Here is a 19,708-nt window from a genome sequence, read left to right on the forward strand (position 1 = left end):
GGGAAAAAAAAGACATTAAGTAAATAGAACAATTAATTGTTACAGAATAGTAATACACAATGTACCAAAATTGTACTATTTGTAAAAAGTAAAATAACAAAAATACCGAACTCCAAGGAAAATTCAAAACGGAAAGTCCTTTATCAAATGGCAAAATCAAAAGCTCAAACACATCAAACGAATGGAAAACAACTGTCATGTTTCTGACTTAGTTTCTGACTTAGTACAGGCATTTCCTTAAGTAGCAAATAATGGATTAAACCTGGTTTTATAGCTAGCTACACCTCTCATTTGTATGACAGTAGAATTCCATTATATTGACAACAACGGGTGAGCAAACATGTCAAACATTATAATGATTGAATATATCTTATTTATAGTACATGCCTACTGGCAAAGGAATAAAGATGTTTTTTGAAAGTACATTCAACTCTGTTGGAAGATGTGAGTAAATCAAACCTCTGTACTATGCCAGACATGAAGCCGTTTGTTAAGACAATATTAGGAAGGTAAACAACCACAATATATCCATTACAATTATGGGTGTCCCATTAAGGACAGTATGCTTATGAAAGGGAGACAACTTAATGAGTAACGATGCATAAAACCATAGAAGGATAATTAATACACAACACATCGATTGGTATCATCAAAACCAAACGCCCTCAACAGATCATATAATACCATCAGAAATCAATCCCCCACTTTGAGGGTGTTGCAACCTAATGTTTATCATAATTCATAAGACAAGAACTTATCTCAAAAAGTTTTATTGAAATCATGTCGATACCTAACTGGATACTGAGTGTATATGAAATTTTATCACACCTCAGAATATGAAAACAAGTGACATTTCAACGATATGGTAGTCGGCAGCATGTTACTCTAAATATAAGCATTTAACCAAGCAGATATCTAATGTCTGTTAGTTATCTTTACCCTTATTGGATATACTTCTCGTAGCCAAATCCAATGGTCTTTGTGTTGTTAAGGATTTTGACAACGCTTACTCTGGAATTTTCTAAATCTTATTGTAGTTCCATTTAATATTGAAGCTGTATTGAAAATTGAAGATGGTTCTGATAATACATTACAAACATATACTGTACTTCTGCCTTGGGAATCGATCACAATGTCCTTCGCCGTTTCTATTTTCAGTTCCATACCACCAGTCACATCAAGATCCGAACACTCTGTTGATATATCTTTAGACGTGCTTCTATTCTCTTCCACTGCAATATCAGTAATTAATTTTGTATCTACAAATAGATACAAGTAAATTAATTTTTTTCCCTTATTAATATTTTGTCACTCTTAAAATATCAAATGTAACCTCTTCACGGAAGAAGGGGTCACATCAATTAAAGAAAAAGTATATGTGTATCCGAGACAAATGTCAAGTGAATCTACTTGTACTATGAAATAACGATAATAAACCAACAAGACAAATGCCAAGTGAATCTACTTGAACTATGAAATAACTATAAAAACCCAACAAGACAAATGCCAAGTGAATCTACTTATACTATGAAATAACTATAATAAACCTATAAGACAAATGTCAAGTGAATCTACTTGAACTATGAAATAACTATAAAAAACCAACAAGACAAATGCCAAGTGAATCTACTTGAACTATGAAATAACTATAAAAAACCAACAAGACAAATGCCAAGTGAATCTACTTGAACTATGAAATAACTATAAAAAACCAACAAGACAAATGCCAAGTGAATCTACTTGAACTATGAAATAACTATAAAAAACCAATAAGACAAATGCCAAGTGAATCTACTTGAACTATGAAATAACTATAAAAAACCAACAAGACAAATGCCAAGTGAATCTACTTATACTATGAAATAACTATAAAAAACCAACAAGACAAATGCCAAGTGAATCTACTTGTACTATGAAATAACGATAATGAACCAACAAGACAAAGCTTGTGCTGCTGTCCTCACCTTGCAGTTAACAGAACATTTTCACCAATAATTTCAAAGGTTTCACATTACAGCAAAATCAAGATGGTTTCTATCGTCCACTTAAAGACATACGATACAGAATCGTTGATTTTCATTAAAATTTTGACTCAAAGTCGATGAACAAAGAAAAAAACACCTTAACGACTTACTTTTCGAACTATTTTGGTTTTTGGTGAAAAAAAAAATTAACTTTCATATTTCAATATTTCGTTGAAAAAAACTTTATACGAAAACAGATATTTTCAGCAAGCATTCCCGCCTTATACCACACAGTTATACGAATCTCTGACATTTATTGGATATTTTTGGTGACAGAAAAGAAACCAGTTGTTTATTTAACCGCAACTTTATGCCCACAGTTGACTTTACGTGTATTAATAAACAGTATTTCTGTTGGTTTCCTGTAAGACTGTATCATATTCACGCAACTGATTTGATAAAGTCTGAGTATTTCCGGGAAATTCGGGTGTATATTATTAGCAACGTCGCAAAAACAACGTGTTAAACATAGATGAGTAAACTTATTAACTGTTCATGCAACTACATTGTATGCCCTAATCAGTAATTATTGATAACCACTATAACAGTCTTTGGAACAAAGTATGTGAGAATAATCGATCACTTGAACATTTACAAATAAAAACTCTGAATTCCACCGTTTGATGCCCGGCACATGGTACGGTCACAGCTTGTATTTCCTATCATGATTTCCTTGATAGAGGATTGCTGCTCATAAGGAAGCTATTAAACTAAGAGTTCCAAATGGTGAAGTTGAAATCATCCCTTCGTAAATTTTACGGACGCCATCACCAGTTGGTTGACCGTTATGGAATAACCGTTTCACAGATGATATCGGATATGTTCCTTATGTCGTAACTACAATACCTTTCCCTTTTCACGAATGTGACCTACCGAATTAGACTATTTACCGGATTTGTAATAACATAAGCAACACGACGGGTGCCACATGTGGAGCAGGATCTGCTTACCCTTCCGGAGCACCTGAGATCACCCCCAGTTTTTGGTGGGGTTCGTGTTACTTAGTCTTTATTTTTCTATGTTGTGTCATCTGCACTATTATTTGTCTGTTTGTCTTTTTTATTTTTGGCCATGGCATTGTCAGTTTGTTTTTGATCTATGAGTTTGACTGTCCCTCTGGTATCTTTCGTCCCTCTTTGCCATTTGTGTAAAATGATGGACTGCATACATAAAATTTATAGAACTATGATATCATAAACTTTTAACACAGAGATATGTCTCGCCTATTTGTTATTTTGATAATGCAAATGTTGAAAATTAATATAGCAATACTTTAACATGTAAGTTATGCAAATATTTAAAGTCAATGAACCATGACTGAAGATACAGGGCTAAACAAACTCCATGGTAATGAGATGTGCCAATGCTAATACAACTGCATATCAAATATCATTGACCTACTGCTAGTGGTTCACAATAAACTAGACCTAATCACAAACTAATACATTGTTGACGCAGCCGCCGTCGTCGTCGACGCCGGAAACAGCATACCTATGTCTCGCTTTTTGACTCCGTCAAGACGAGACAAAAAATGAAATATGAAGAAGTTGTAAAACAATTCGATATTATATCTGAAGAAATAAATATTCTATAAGTATGTGCATGCAACTCAACAGGGACACAATTACCTGGCATTGGTCTCTGATGGAGGGTTGTCTCATTGGCAATCATACCACATCTTTTTATTTCTTTACTGATAATAAAGTCAAAAAGATATTGGGAGGAGGGGAAAGATCAAAAGATCATCATGTGATAATACTTGTTATTGAAAGAGCCAATATATTTAAAGAACAGAGCACTGAACCATACGCAATAGAAGAGAAACCTGTAGTCGTATCAAACGTCATTGAAATATATCTATAAGAAGACACGTAGGAGAGCAATCAAATCATTACTCTGCTACACCTAACGTGTTAAAGCGTTTTTAACAGTTAAAACATTTTGTTAAAACAGTCGCAGGTATCTTTGGATGAGTTTTGTTCTGTATATTGACATTGATTTTGTATCCGAAATCGTTATCTTAAAAAAATCCAGAATATGTCCTCCCTTTTGAAGACATAAAATCCAAGTTTACAAAAAGAAATTGTGATAAAAATTCCTGAATACCTTTGTCTTGTGGTGATTTGTTGTAAATTCCATCAACATCAGTTAAAAATAAAACGTTTCTGACATCATTTTGCTTTGATATTGTCTGAAATAAATCACGTCATATCTTAAGATAATTTAATGGCTTTGTTCCCTTTTGAATGAATACTTCATTTCTATAAAAAATCAAAGATTTACTAGAATTTCTTTCATCACAATTGCTAAAGTTTGCAACGATATCTAAATTTAGGCTGTTCTCCACTCGTACACTGTATTCAAGTGGGAATTAAACAGGTGCTCTTGGTAGTCGTCATGTTCTTGTATTCAAATGAAGCAAACTTTACACAAAACTTTATTCGGATAGAGCGGGTGTCTTCTGCCATCTTTGATTGTAAAATAGCAGAAAACAATCGGTCTAGAACTTTAATGAAATGAGAAAATTTCGATAGTAGAATGTAATTCATTTGTAAGACTGTTCTTCTAAATGAAGAAAATTATGTGTTTTATTAAATTTCAGTAAGTGCTTTTTAAAAATACAGAAATAGTTTTGTTGGATTCAATTTTTTTTTAACTTTGCCATATAAGGGTAGATAACTCAGATAATATAACTATTATATTGGAAGGTGTTATGAATTTATCTATTTTTTTGTAGCAAGAAAACGAGTCCCGTGAAAACAAATTTTTATTTTTATTTTCTGAGAGCACATTACAAGAGCTATCTTCTCATATTTAATCTTTAAATTCTATCGTTTAGTTTTCTTTTTATCACACCAAATTATTTTTTTTTTAGTTTTTTTTTCTTAAAATCAATGCTGATGGACTTATTTCTATGAAAAACGCGAAGATAACATTTTTTATATTGTCACCTTGGGTGGATTAATTAGTAACATACCAAATGCATTCTAGTGTCCTAATGTATCTCAATATATTAGATATCATAGAGCTTGTTCTGATTGTAAGATTTCCTTTCACAGAGCTAACTCTTAACTCAAAAAGTCTTTTACCAAGGTTACGAGGCTTTGAAAATTACTAAAGGATGTGTTTTGGAACTGTATGGTGGATGAACCACATATAACAGAAGGTGGAAATTTGTAGTTCATTCCATTCTATGAACCTTCACGTTTACCTGTTATACACTTAGACTTTATAATACGTCAAAATTACGAAAAAAGTTCGTGTAATTGTCCTCGGAATACAAATATTTTTTGGCAGGAAAATGATGTTTCTGGAATTTTATGTATAAAAAATGGACCAGGAAATAAAGTAATGTCGAACTGAAAGAATTATAAACAGAATGGTGATGTTCCTTTTGGTCCATCTTACGTTATTTATATATCCCAACTCGTTCGTTCGTAATGACGGTGGTTCCAGTGATCCTTAAGATTTCAATGACTGTAAACTATGTGTGATTGGTAAATTACTCAGTCAGGGATTTCATAACAACCAATTACTTTAAACTTTTACTAAATTATTTCAGATACAAAGATTTGATTTGGTTTGAAAGTTTGGCTGTTCCTGTAGAAAACTTATTACAAACAGGATAATACATCCTAATTTTTGCGGTGAAGTTGTTTATAGAGCCCGTAAAGTTAGATACGATCAGTGTAAACTTATCAATCCTTTCAATAAACTTATTACAAAAGGTAATCAGTTTAATCAGTTTAATACATTAATAAATATTTTTGCTATACAGCTATGAACATTCACGGTCCAACATTCTGTACGGTGACCTGAAGTTTCTCACTTCCAAGACATTTGGTCTATAGAGGACAGTTGTCTCATTGTTAATCATACCACCATATGTATCAGAAATAACAAGAATTTCAATTTTTCATTAGAAATGAAGGGTATTGGTATGAGATTCTCAATTAACCTGCTTATTAATATTTAAAGAATAATACGCACATGGATTTGTATTCCTTCTACGTTAATTGACCAGTCATTTGAGACTTTTTTTAATTGATCAGGGAATGCTACAGTGAAACGTACAAAATATGACGTAGAGTAAAATCCCTCATTCATTAATATCAATATAATATCTTAATGTTCAGAACTAAATGGTGTACATATGTTTACCTTTATGATGGTATCCCCACTTAATATAACACAACCTAATGTATTATCCAACACACAGTCACCGTGTAACACAGGAACAAATCCATTCTCCAAAACATCGTTCACCATTTCGATGTTATGTTGTATTATCTTTCTGTTGTCGGTAATCCAAAAGCCGAAAGCCTAAAGGAACAAAACATTATAAAAGGATCCAAATAATAAAACTGTAAGAATCAAAACTTTCTAACATTATAAAGGGACCCACACGTCTTTACATTAAAAAAGGAAATACACATGCTGTGATGGTTGGGGCCTGTTTGTTTCCCTAAAAAGAGATATTTCTTGTATCACAGAACGAAGTGTAATATGTATAAGTGATACGAAAAAAAATCGTTAATTTGATTGTCCTATCCTGCAATGTTTTACGGAATTGCGACTTTTAAATTGACTATTCGTTTGGTCAATGAAGATTTTCAAAGGTCACATATCCCCTTTAACAATGGAGATTTGTGATTTCTTTAAAATATACAAAACACTTGCAATAAATATATATGATTTTAAGCCCATAACTACCCGAAATATGAACTAAAATGGACACCCAGAAAAAATTAAATGAATATAGGTCAATATTATCTTCTTAAACACATATTCCACCAAACTATATGACAGTATGTGAGATACGAACTCAGACATTAAACTTTATATACTAGTAAGTCAATTAGCGAAAAGTGTAAGTTCTAGTGCCCTTTCTTGTGGGAGATGGTATAATCCCCATCGAACTTAAAATCTGATCCAAGGTTTTCTATTTGTAGTTTTTGATAATTGTAGCTGTGGCCATATTTCTGAAAGTGTTTCTCTTTTTTCACGAAAATATTTAAAAAGAAAATTGTTCATGAAATACATTAATTGTAGAATATGTAACTGCTATTAAAAAAAAGAGAGAAGAAACCAAGAGAAGAAAAGAAACAACATAAGTCGAAGAAAAATTAACAACACTATGGCAAAAAGAAAACGCACGAACAAAAAGGACACAGGTCATAAAATCCTTCACAATGACAATGTGTGTGTACTTCTTTCATTCGATACACTATTGGACTAGATATCTCAACCATGTTCAGTCAGGGGTACTACTTGTACAAGTAATTTTTATTTACTTGAAGAAGTAAATATAAATATACTTATATAAGTAAATTTGTAGGATACTTATACAAGTGTATTTTATTTACTTGTATAGGTAAATAATTTTTTGGCTTAGTTATGTCCCTTAGACACTCAGATTTTTTTACTTATATAAGTAAAAAAGTCATCCTATCTTCTTTTCTTGAATTCTTAGGACTTCTTTGCTCTAATAGAATTTTAAATTGTTTGTCCTTTGCAGATGTCTTTACTTATTAATATAGTGTAATTTCATGGACAATGAAAATCTCATTTGTCTGTTATCTTCAGAACACTGCTCATTTACAAGCCCCCAAGGGGCAATTTTTGAAGGTCTTGCGCAAATACTTAAGATCTTTGCGCAATCAGTTTCTTTGTTGAATTAATGAGATGAAACATTGAACTCTAATAAAAAATTATGAGCTAACCTGGGAAAAATCATTAAAGGCATGTTTTTACATCTCAAAACTTGAGAATTTTTGTTGGATTGTAAAAAAAATTTACTCATACAAGTAAATTTTTAAGAAAATTAAGGGGAGATTATTCAAATATTATAATTAACTTATATAAGTAAATTTTTTTTACTTCTTCAAGTAAATAAAGATTACTTGTACAAGTAGTACCCCTGACTGATGTTACAGAAGTACAGAAAAAAAGTATAACAAAAATACCGAGCTCCAAGATAGTTCAACTAGTAGCTCTAAAGAGCCTGTTTCGCCCACCTAGGTCTATGTACATATTCAAACAAAGGACACTTTCCAACATTGAAGACGAAAATAGCATTCATATCAAACATTTTTTTTGTTGATCTTATATTGCTAATCGTTTTGTCTGCTTAGTTTCTCTCTATCTTCTTCAGTGTTTGCTCAAAACACAAAAGAGGGTAAAAAAAATCTTCATGTAAGGGCAATCACTGCAATAAAGAGTGACAGTCTACTAACTATATCGGCAAAATTTGACTTGTTTATAGATCTTGCACTGCTGATAATTTTTGTTATTTAAAGTTTCTCTATTATATTTTTTATCATATAAGGCAAAACGCAAAAAAAGGGTGAAAATCGTCATTAAAGGGAATTAACTCCAATAGGGAGTCATCGGCCGATTCCTCCTATTGTCTTAATTGTAGATCTCGTCTTGCCGATCATTTTGCTTCATTAAATTTCTATCTATCTATCTATTATAATATTTAAGATATAAGGCAAAAACGCAAAAAAATGGTACAAATCGTCATCTAAGGGCAATAACTCTAGACTAATAAGAAGTCGACTGACGATTTCGACCATGCAGACTTATTAGTAGATCCCATCTTGCTGATCATTTTCACAATTAAAGTTTCCCTGTATCTAATATAGGTTTCAAGATAATAGGCAAAAATGAACAAAAAAGTTAAAATTTGCCGTTTAAGGGCACTAACTCATATAAAAAGTCCCCTGACAGTTTTAACGTAAACTTACAATTGGTAGAGCTCAATATTCTGAACATTTCTGCCCTTGTCAGATTTTTCCTTATTGCTGTTTTCAAAATAATACACAAAACTTGCAGTTTACCCCTATGTTCTATTTTTAGCCATTTTTGAATTTGGTCCAGTAGTTTCAGAGATGAAGATTTTTGTAAAAGTTAACGGACAACGGACGACGACGACGACAGACGATGGACGCCAAAGTGATGAGAAAAGTTTAGTTGGTCCTTTTGGCAAGGTGAGCTAAAAAGGGGGAAGTCCATAAAACTGACAAAATCAAACGTTATCAACCAAAGGAACGAGTGGAAAAAAACTAGATATCTAGAAATATTTTCATGAATAAATGATATTTTTAGAGCTCATAAATTTTGATACCATCCATGCCTTTAAATAAACTTATTCTAAAAGATTACCAATTTAACACTGTAATAAGTTCTATGAATATTGTTTTATCGGTCCTCACATTGATTTTAATATCAATAAGTTAAAACAGAACTAAAGTCAGGAACCTATAAATAAGTAGTTGTGGTTTGTTGCTATATCATATTTGTTTTCGTTTGCCGTACCATGACCATTAATTGCTAACTTCTACATCATTTGGTCTCTGGCAGAGAGTCGTCTCATTGGCAATCGATTCATACCACATCTTCTTATTACAGTTATTATCACTTACGGTTCCACATCCTGTCACCTTTTACATTTTGGCATTGCACAAGGTCGTGTCTTCCTAGACTGTTTATTGCGTCTTTATATTAAATCCATAGGATGTGATATTTTGTCCTGGATACATGATTTTTTTATTGGCTTTGAACTAGCTTTCAGTAACTGCGAGTAATCTCTTGTGTGTTTAGTGTTTTTGTTAGTTGACTTTGTGCTTGTATCAATCTGATGAGTCAATCCCTTTTCAACAAATTTTAATGATTTGTTCTTATGTTGTTTTCTTACACCACTGTTCCAAATTATAATGAGGCTTGGGAGCCCGCAAACATGTTGTGTGTGTTTGTCTCAAGTCAAACGCCGCCTATAATTCAGTGGTTGTCGTTTTTCATTTGATGTTTTTCTCGTTTGAATTGTTTTACATTTTGTCATGTCGAGGCCTTTTAAAGCTTGCTATTCAGTATAGGTTTTGTTCATCGTTGAATGCCATAAGGTGACCTTTAGTTGCTTACATTTTCGTCATTTCTGGTCTCTTGTTGATAGTTGTCTCCTTTGCAATCATACCATATCTCCGTATTTTATATGATTGATACTTACCGGTATGCCAACAGCGTTTACTCCATGTTGACACAGACGGTTTACTATCATATTATTAAGCTGAAATATCAATATTGAATGCAAATTGTACTAAAGCAATACAGTTAAAATAAACATAAAGTGATTTTACTACTCTAACATTATTTTTTTTGCTGAAACTATATATTCAACATACAAAACCTGAAACATTTAGTTCTTTTTAAAATTATTTCCTTTTATTTGACCAAAACATATCCTTAAGCCCCGAACGATTATATGCTTTTCTAGATCACGAACGATTACATTCTAATTAAGCTAGATAATCGGACTCTAAGTATCAAAACAATTATGCAATATTGAGCCATTACGCCTTGGCGAGACTTTCTATTTGAACCCCCTTCATGTGTCCATCAATAGGATAGAAAATCTTTCCCATACCTTTATGACAGACACTCTCGTCATACAAAAACCCTTTTTAGTGTCTTCGTTTGTAAAACCAGCATTGACATTGTACCTTTTGGCCTGATGGTGACCGAACGACCTACAATAAGTCGTTTCATGTTTACATAAAATAATATACATCCATATAACTCACAAAATGATATTCAATCGTGACAAGACCGTGATTCAGTAATTGCCTGATTCTCTTCTATACATGGTTTAAATCATAGAATAACAAAATTATGTTTGCAATTTTCTCAGGCAAAGTTCACTATAAAAAGGATTTGTCTGTTATACCAAGGATTTTGTTTTATACGATGTCCCCAACATCAATTTAGTGTATTTGGTTTCGAACACATTGATCCCCAGCTTACCAGACGAAATTTGCCATAGAAACACGTGCCATGCGCACTGAAATACCGGTATTACTGAGCGGGATATACGGACTAACAAAAATAAAAGCAAAAGCATATTTTGCTTCACATGCGACACCCATCATATTTCATAACAGTCAGAGCCGATAATGAGTCAAATTAGATGAAATAAAAAAAATTCAAAGATCGTGAAACAATTAGAGAAATATGACTACGATTAATTGTCACATATCTCATCTCATATTGATTGTAATGGCACCTGTAAAACTTTTGATGTGACAGTATTAGTTAAGGCTTAATATAACCTTGACCGAGTGGTTGGTATCTTTGAGAAAGATGGATAAGCTGAAAGTTTGGGTATCCATCGGAAAAATTAATTGAAACCCACCAAATGTTATGTCTGTATTATACCGATGTTTTTTTGACTGGTGATTTTTCTTCTTCCTGATGTTATTTTTTGTGAAGTTTGCCGTGCTCTTCCATTCTTTTTTTCAAAACCTATTAATCCCTCGTGATTAATTAAGAAATCCTCTCTTATCTTTAAAGGGACATTAGCTGCCAAAATTCATGTTCACCGATTTGAATCAAATACTCATATTTGATTTATAACAACATACTAAAAAGAATATACAAATAACAAAAATTCCAAAAGAAATATTACAATGCATGGACTCGTTGTAATGTGTCAGCATTTTGTGTGTATTTAAGCCATCGAATCAACCATAGAGATGACCTCTGAAGAATGCCGACAGTCATATGACCTCATATAAACATAAGCATAAATATAAATATACACACGAGCACGTACAATCGTATAATGACGTTTTTTCTAGGTCTGTTTGATTTCATGTCATTGATTAAAAAAATATGTAAATAATCGTGTTACAGCAACATTTTTGTGTGTGCAGAATTTGTCAACAAAATGGTTCTTCTGAGTGGCTTCGTCGTTTCACTTTTCAATGTTGACATCCTATTCTTTTTAATTACTGAACATCCTTAGCACATGCGTAACCCATCTCCAGGAAAGCGTTAAATTGAAGGTCGCATGAACCCGGATTCAAATGAGGTTTAATTTTTGTCTTGCAAACCAATAATACTTTATCAATGTTTTATAGCTTATTTAGACAAAATTGAACCAAACTGACTGTTAATAGCGAAATGCTATTTCACAATTCCGTTTTTATAAATGTTTTAAAAAAAATCCTGTTTTAATTATATGTCGTAGCTTATGCCCTTTAATATAGTCTGAATTTCGGTCATTATTTCTGGTCGACCCACTCTGCAGAACCTACCTTTTGTCTTTATTGTTAATTTGCTCTCGTTCTCAGTATGAATGATATATTTGCCACTGGATGTTAAGCAAACAGCAATAACAAACAGCAATAACAGCGCTGTTCCTTTGCGTTTTGTGTATTTTTTCACTGTGCATGCACTGATTATGTGTCATGGATGGATATCCCATATTCTTTCTTTTTTATTATATAAATGTACAATTGTCCCAGATTTCCGGAAAGGTAACTATAAAAAAACCAATCTGGTACTTTTTCAAAATTTAGAAGACATATATCTATATCAATATTTCAAAATTGTATTCTGTAGAATAAAAATGCAGGATTCATTATAACATTTATAGTTACGTCAGACAAAATACATACCCAGCTCCATGTACAATAACAATTCGTTTTCCATGTTGTAGAAAGTTCTTAACAATGCAGCATGCGTGTGTCAGTTCATCCTCTTTCAGAGTTTCTAACGTGTCCTTCACGGTTACTGCACTTCCGCCAAATTTGATGATTGAGTCGAGAAACATTCTAATTCTGTTTCGTCGGTCCTTTTATTGTCTGTATCATATGTTGTGTATTGCCTTCTATTAATTTCCTATAATACAAAGTAATATATAATTGTTCTCCGCGTCGAGATACTTGATAATTAATATCGTTAGAAATGGTCCTTTTTAAAATTCGATATTTAATATAAAAGTAGGAATATTTTATGGTATTATAAGCCTGGTATCTTCGATGAGTGTTTATGAATGATGACTTTTATTTTTCCTAACGCAAAAGAAAAACGTCCTGACACAGAGGATTGATTGTAAGGTTTACTCGAATTTCAACGTTATCACTGTTAATGCAGCTGTATTATAGTTTTACCTACGATATTCTTCATTGAAAACTCGGTTTCTTATCACACAATCGAATATTGTAAATCATTATAATAGTAAGCCAACATAATATGTTTTTCTATGTTGTGATGTTATACTATTGTTTCAGAAAAGGGAGAAGGTTTGGTACCATTAAAACGTTTAATCCCGCTGCAAATGTTTGCACCTGTCCTAAGTCAGGAATCTGATTACAGTGGTTGTCGTCTGTTTATGTGGTTCATACGTGTTTCTCGTTTCTCGTTTTTATATAGACTAGACCGTTGGTTTTTTCGTTTGAATGGTTTTACACTAGTAATTTTTTGGGGCCCTTTATAGCTTGCTGTTCGGTGTGAGCCAATGCTCCGTGTTGAAGGCCGTACCTTGACCTATAATGGTTTAATTTTATAAATTGTAACTTGGATGGAGAGTTGTCTCATTGGCACTCATACCACATCTTCCTATATCTATTAATCATCAATTGTGTTGTTTTCCTTTAGCTGTTTTCCAACGGAAATTGCTTCAGGGGATTGTGCACATAGTGCAGTTATTCTACAGTAATTAATCTAAAATCATCGTGTACATCATTTTATATTGCATGGTAAGCCATGTACTATGAAGAATACTTATTTTCCATTGGATGAGAAGGAGTAGGTATGTTGTAGCACCTCTAAAAATTGTTTAATTCCAAATCCAAACGTAGTTGTGATATTCCTTTGTCCCGTATTGACAGAATATAATTGTTCTTCAAGGTGAATAAAAGTTGTCTACATATTTGACAGTTGCTTTAAATGTTTTTGCTTCGCGTCACGGTGCGAAGATATTAGTTTCATACGATAGGCAAGCCATCTTGAAATTATTATGTAACAAATATCGGTTCTCATTGGTTGCCATATGATTTGGGGAAGATTTTATTGGAATGAGATGTAGAATTGGGAATATGTTCCGGACAGGAGAAGATATTAAATACGGACAAAATCACAATATGGGTATTCAAGATCAATGAATAATGTTGCCTTTACTGGTTTATCTTTCTTATATAATGTAGAGTCAAATTCTTGAACTTGATAAATAAGAGAAGGGACAAAGATGAACAAGTTTCTGAGTGATCATCTGACTATATATGCATATACACCAACACCTAAAATACATATTGCCAATAATCTTCAAGAATTTAGTCAGAATGCATGTATTCTTTGTTTTAAAACCAAATGATATACAAGAATAACAAGGTACGCAAACGGCATATGAAACCCCCGAATTGTGCATTAGAATTGTCTTGAGAATGATCTGGAATACTAGTATTTAGGTAGCATCTGATTATAAGTTAGTATAATGGCGGTGTAGGAAAACATGCATGTATACATCCATATGAAAATAAAGATTGCTTAAGAATGATTAAAAGTCTCTAGAACGACTAACCATAAAATTTAAAAATTCCAAAGTGAGTCTAGATTAACCAATAGCAACAAAAGTGTAAAATGTATTAAATTGATCCAAGCATACTAGATCTAGTGCATGCCATGTATAATATTACCTTTTGTTAATCAGACCGTCAAATTCCCATAACTGTGGAATGACAGAATCAAAGATTTTCAAAATCAAACGGTATCTCTATAATGACGCCACCAAATGGATTTACAATCAAAAGGAAGATTCCTTCTATCAATCCTGATACTCCATTAAAATTTTTGTGAGAATTGGTTAAAGCTAATTTGAGTTATTGTAGGAAGTGTTCATGGACAACCTACAGTATAACAGAATACGTCCCATCTAAGACGGGTTTATAATACCACAATAATGATTATATGCATGAAGGAGATAAATAACCGTTTACACCCTTTTCTATACTTAAACCACCACACAGAGACCACATCTGTCTTAAAGGTATGGTAAGCAAAGCACTCCAAAGCTTTTTGGAAAGCTAAAACTTGGTTAGTACTGTATTTTGTATATTTGTGAGTAATGAATTTTGTATGTCTTGGTTACGATGCTGTACATGTACAGTATTTGGATTTTAAACCAATAAATGATTTGATATGGTTTGATTTGCATCTGTTATGTTTTAGAGGGATTACAATAGTAACGGTTTGATGGTAACCTTATTTTACGTTTTGGATATACATAGAAAAAACATAGAAATGAACAAGATACTTGGCGGGGCAATTTAAGGAGAGGCCAAATGTTAAGGGTGTTCGAAAGGAAGAAGAACAATGAGGAATATAAGGGAACATCTATTCTAGAATAATGGTATGACCTTTAGAGTCCTATATAAGCCATCGAGAAATCCGTTTCAGTGTGCCGACCATGCGAGACCCTCATTGGTAGTCAAGGTCGTTAAACATCCCTTAGCAGTGTTCCAGTTTCAATTGGTTCGCACTAACTCAGTATAAAGGAATTAGCGTGGGGTTTTTTGTCTTCCAATCCTGCAGACAGCGTTCCGGTATACTAGCACCCCAACTAAAATCCTGCAACTACGGCAGGCTAGCACAAAGCAGTTCAAACTACACATGCACCCTTTGATTGTTCTTTATATTACATACATTGTACATTTAATAACTAACTACAATCAATATTACTAAATTCACAAACACATATTAAGGCCTGTTACAATACATTTGGCAACTAAAAGTAGTCATCCCTGTTACCGTAGACCACTTTTCTCCCATAGGCGTGGCGTTAAAGCCTCCATTTTGTTTGATGGAGGGAATTTTCGATAAAGGTAAAACGATCATTATAAGTAATAAACAGTTGCAGACGATATTTGTATCTTAAATCTATATTATTTGTATTGTATGTATTTATAATTAATTATAATTCCCACATCAAGATTGTGATGAATATTTCAATTAAGAAACGTTTTTATTTGAATTGGGTATGTCATTAGGTAATTATAGTTAATAAGTATAAAGAAATTTCAGAAAATTACACAATGATTACCCAGGTAGATATAGTTTTGACAGGTGTAATTTTAACGATTGCCATTGTTAAAGGGAAACTCCGCGATTTTTTACTTATCATCTAAATGAATAGTCAAGACTCATAACAGTGGACAGGTCATGTCAAGCACCAAACACTTTTATTATTTACCCTGTATACATCGTTTACCGCAAGCAGATGTAAACCGGAATAATCTAGTTACTGATCTGTCGGTATCAAAACATATTTTTTTTAATATTAATTAATTTCTGAAATACACGCATTTTAAAACAAAAAAGTTACAGCTGACTTTCACACAAAACAACAATGTTTACATACAAATCATTGTGCATGCTTTTTATAGGATTCCACACAAATCTATTTATAGTCATGAAATCAATGAATATTCAGATCGTTAACTAGGTCATTTATATATATATACAAACAAATCACACGATAAACGTGGATTTTTCTTCTTTCTATTTTCTGTCATCTATCTCTTGGATTACACTTGATTAATAACATTTATTTCCTTAACAATGGCAATCGTTAAAATTACACCTGTCAAAACTATATCTACCTGGGTAATCATTGTGTAATTTTCTGAAATTACTTTATACTTAATTATTAACTATAATTACCTAATGACATACCCAATTCAATTAAAAACGTTTCATAATTGAAATATTCATCACAATCTTGATGTGGAATATATAATTAATTATAAATACATACTATACAAATAATATAGATACAAATATCGTCTGCAACTGTTTATTACTTATAATGACCGTTTGACCTTTATCGAAAATTCCCTCCATCAAACAAAATGGAGGCTTTAACGTTACGCCTGGTTTACGGTAACAGGGATGACTACTAAATTCGCATACACAACTTTGCATAAAAAATTTTAAGTAATCTTTGTTTTCTCATACATATCCAGAAATCAACGCCACTTTGCTTATTTGGATATTATACTAAAGAAATCGGATACGGGTCACGGAAATTATATAAAAATGATAGGGAATTTTGAAAAAAATGTCTGTTTTAACTTTAATTTAAGTGATAGACAGGTTGCCGGGACAGAAAATAAATATACAAAACATTATTAAACGAAACATAATGACTGTCGTTGCAACAATCAAGGTTCCTGAGCTATTTTAAAAATCGAAGCGAGAGGCTTTTAACATTGAAGTATAAAATACAGGCTAAAATGGCTGAAACGTCAAATTTGCAAACTTCGTGTTGAAAATTGGCTAACAAGGTCATTATAAAAACAGGTTGCCGGGATGAAACTTGAAACTTGAATGTCCAAAGAATAAGCAAGTCCAAACCTTGTATGTGTAGTCGTTGAACTCTAGGTTCCCACGTAAAGTTAAAATGCCCCTATTTCAAAAAGAATAAACTCACGAAAACACGAAAAATTCACTAAATTCGCTCTCATTGTTTTGATTTTGACAGCCTGGCAACTTTACGGAAATATCAGAGTGATTATAAACAAGGACTCTGTGACGGGCAACTTATAATATCCGTGTTTTAAAGATTTTAATGATATCAAGCCAGTCCAGTTCAAACTATTATCACGTGGTACAATTCTCATTTACATATTATGAATATTAATTAGCAAAAGTACTACTAATTTCTGGCTATGTATGGCTGCAGCTTTTGGCAACTAAATTAGTTATGAAGTTTTGGCAACACAAAATTCCTCTCTATACTTGGCTCCTAGTGTACTCAATCAAAGTCCTTGCCGCTCATTGTCTTGGATTGGTTTTTTACCCTGTTCACTTTGTGTGGCGCATATTTTTAATTTTCAATTTTTTTCAAATTTTATTCTTATTTATTTAGCTTTATTCCTTTTTTTACTTAATTTATTATTTATCATTTTAAATCTATTTATTTATTTCTGTTTACTTAATTATTCCTTGTACAAATTTATATTATATTTTTATCTCTTAAAACTATATTAAATACCGTAAGGTAAAAAATTATTTATATGCCCTAAAAAGGCATATGTCAGGACCGAAATTGCGAGACCCTCATGGGTAGTCAAGGTAGTTAAACACTCCGTAGTAGTAGTTTCAGGGTCATTCGTCTAAAGTTTACGAAGAAGATGGCCATGATACGTACGGCACGTGATTATCAGAATCTCGATCAGAATATGGAATTGCATCGCACAGGACAAGGTTGGTGCCTGTTCTTGATGATCTTGATAGACTTGGATAACCTACAATTTTACAAGTACAAATTGTACCGTATAGGACAAGTCGTAGCTTGTATGGTACCAACTTGTACCATTAGGACAGTGTTGTCCCTGTCGAACTTTAAGGGTAAATCATAAATGGGGTTTCATAAAAATTAATACATCAAAACCAAGACTGTGAAACACGTGAGACTGATTTCAGACCAACACAATAAAACCTTTAAGGGAACACAAAAACCTGCACTACGTAACTATTCCTAAAAAATATAATAAGAACTCACAGTTTACATCTCTTTTGTCTCCTTCAAACTCGTGTCGGTGTTTATTGTGTTGGTTTACTTGTAATGCGATAATTGTGTACATAACCTATAAAATATAGAGTTATCTTTCTTTATCCACCGGTTTGTGTTGGGTTCATGCTTTTTTTATAGGGAAAACGGTAGTATTTTTTCCTACTTTGGCGACAGTAATGACATTTTCTGAATTTGCTACTTCTTATTAAAAAAAAGAAGAAACCTGGACAAAACAGCTATGCTTTATATTAGTACTTTTATCATTCTGTTTTAGAAATTGAAGTCAAATGACCATATTCCTTGGCAGCTTGTTTATAATACCCATAGCAACCGTCAATTTACCTCAAATTTATGATTTCCTTCACATGAGTTGAGGACACAAAAGATCAAACTAATGTCAGGAAATTACATATTATTATTTTCCATTTACGATCTTTTATTTTACGAACCAAATCCGTAATAACATTTATTCTCTAAAAAGAGGACACGAAAAATGCAACACAATGTTATGACAGTCTTTCTAATATAGTATAATAGTTGTAACTTGGTAATATAATTTTGCATTCTTTCTATTCAGGAAAGCTTTTAACAATTCAAATTTGGTATACCATACTGAATTTAACGAAATTCACGCACTTATGACATCATTGACATTTTGACCAGAAATACAAGATGAATATGGGTATACATCATAACACTCTTTTAAGTTTTATTTGGAATTGTGGCCTTTTTCGATTAAGTTATTTCAAATTCGACTGAAAAGCATGTTTTATTCTACCCAATATTTCCTTTTGTTATAGTTCAACATAGCTTTTTGGTTAAAAATTAGTTATGTTTGCACCGCGAATTTTATTGTGAGTACAGTCAAAACTGTACAACTGGAAACTTTGAAAGGCTTTCCAGAATCTTGATATGAAATAGTATATGCATTTTGTGTTTCAAAATATTAAAAAAAAAGTTATTGGGTTTGAGATTGTTCTTTTTCATTCCTGAAGATGTTGAAATAAAAAATAACAACTGAATTTTACATTGTTCAAATTACCTTGTGATGTGTAGATATAAGAAGATGTGGTATGAGTGCCAATGAGACAACTCTCCATCAAAGTCACAATTTGTAAAAGTAAACCATTAAAGGTCAAAGTACGGCCTTCAGCACGGAGCCTTGGCTCACACCGAACAGCAAGCTATAAAGGGCCCCCAAAATGACTAGTGTAAAACCATTCAAACAGGAAAACCTACGGTCTAATCTATATAAAACACGAGAAACGAGAAACACTTATGAACCACATCAAAAAACGCTTTAATCGGCGCCAACCATCACCCTACCTGA

The 19,708-nt window shown here is 32.5% G+C and overlaps 1 protein-coding gene across 3 annotated transcripts; it reads right to left on the reverse strand.

Annotated features, from left to right (window-relative positions):
* Positions 1–754: 754 nt before the first annotated feature.
* LOC127731057 (uncharacterized) lies at positions 755–18,462 on the reverse strand. Of its 3 annotated transcripts, none has more exons than XM_052239861.1 (7): positions 18,367–18,462; positions 12,482–12,704; positions 10,450–10,552; positions 10,033–10,092; positions 6,186–6,347; positions 4,131–4,215; positions 755–1,259 (listed from the first exon to the last, which is right to left on the reverse strand). In XM_052239861.1, exons 2-7 carry the CDS (start codon positions 12,634–12,636, stop codon positions 988–990), a joined length of 837 nt encoding a protein of 278 aa, XP_052095821.1. In that variant the 5' UTR covers positions 12,637–12,704; positions 18,367–18,462; the 3' UTR covers positions 755–987. The 3 variants fall into 3 exon arrangements, with proteins under 3 accessions (XP_052095821.1, XP_052095822.1, XP_052095820.1); XM_052239862.1 differs by lacking the exon at positions 18,367–18,462 and adding an exon at positions 17,293–17,388; XM_052239860.1 differs by lacking the exon at positions 18,367–18,462 and adding an exon at positions 17,217–17,376.
* Between the last annotated feature and the right edge of the window lie 1,246 nt (positions 18,463–19,708).

Source organism: Mytilus californianus, unplaced genomic scaffold (genome assembly GCF_021869535.1).
Source record: "Mytilus californianus isolate M0D057914Y unplaced genomic scaffold, xbMytCali1.0.p SCAF_2, whole genome shotgun sequence".
NCBI classification, from domain to species: Eukaryota; Metazoa; Mollusca; class Bivalvia; order Mytilida; family Mytilidae; genus Mytilus; species Mytilus californianus.

What these genes read in the sequence shown, in the direction of transcription:
- LOC127731057 (XM_052239861.1), bottom strand. Translation starts at nt 12,636, where the DNA reads ATGTTTCTCGACTCAATCATCAAATTTGGCGGAAGTGCAGTAACCGTG. An exon ending in GTTATTGTACATGGAGCTGG is followed by an intron (nt 10,553 to 12,481) that starts GTATGTATTTTG and finishes GACTTATTGTAG; the next exon opens with GTCGTTCGGTCACCATCAGG. An exon ending in CAAATCACCACAAGACAAAG is followed by an intron (nt 1,260 to 4,130) that starts GTATTCAGGAAT and finishes ATCTATTTGTAG; the next exon opens with ATACAAAATTAATTACTGAT.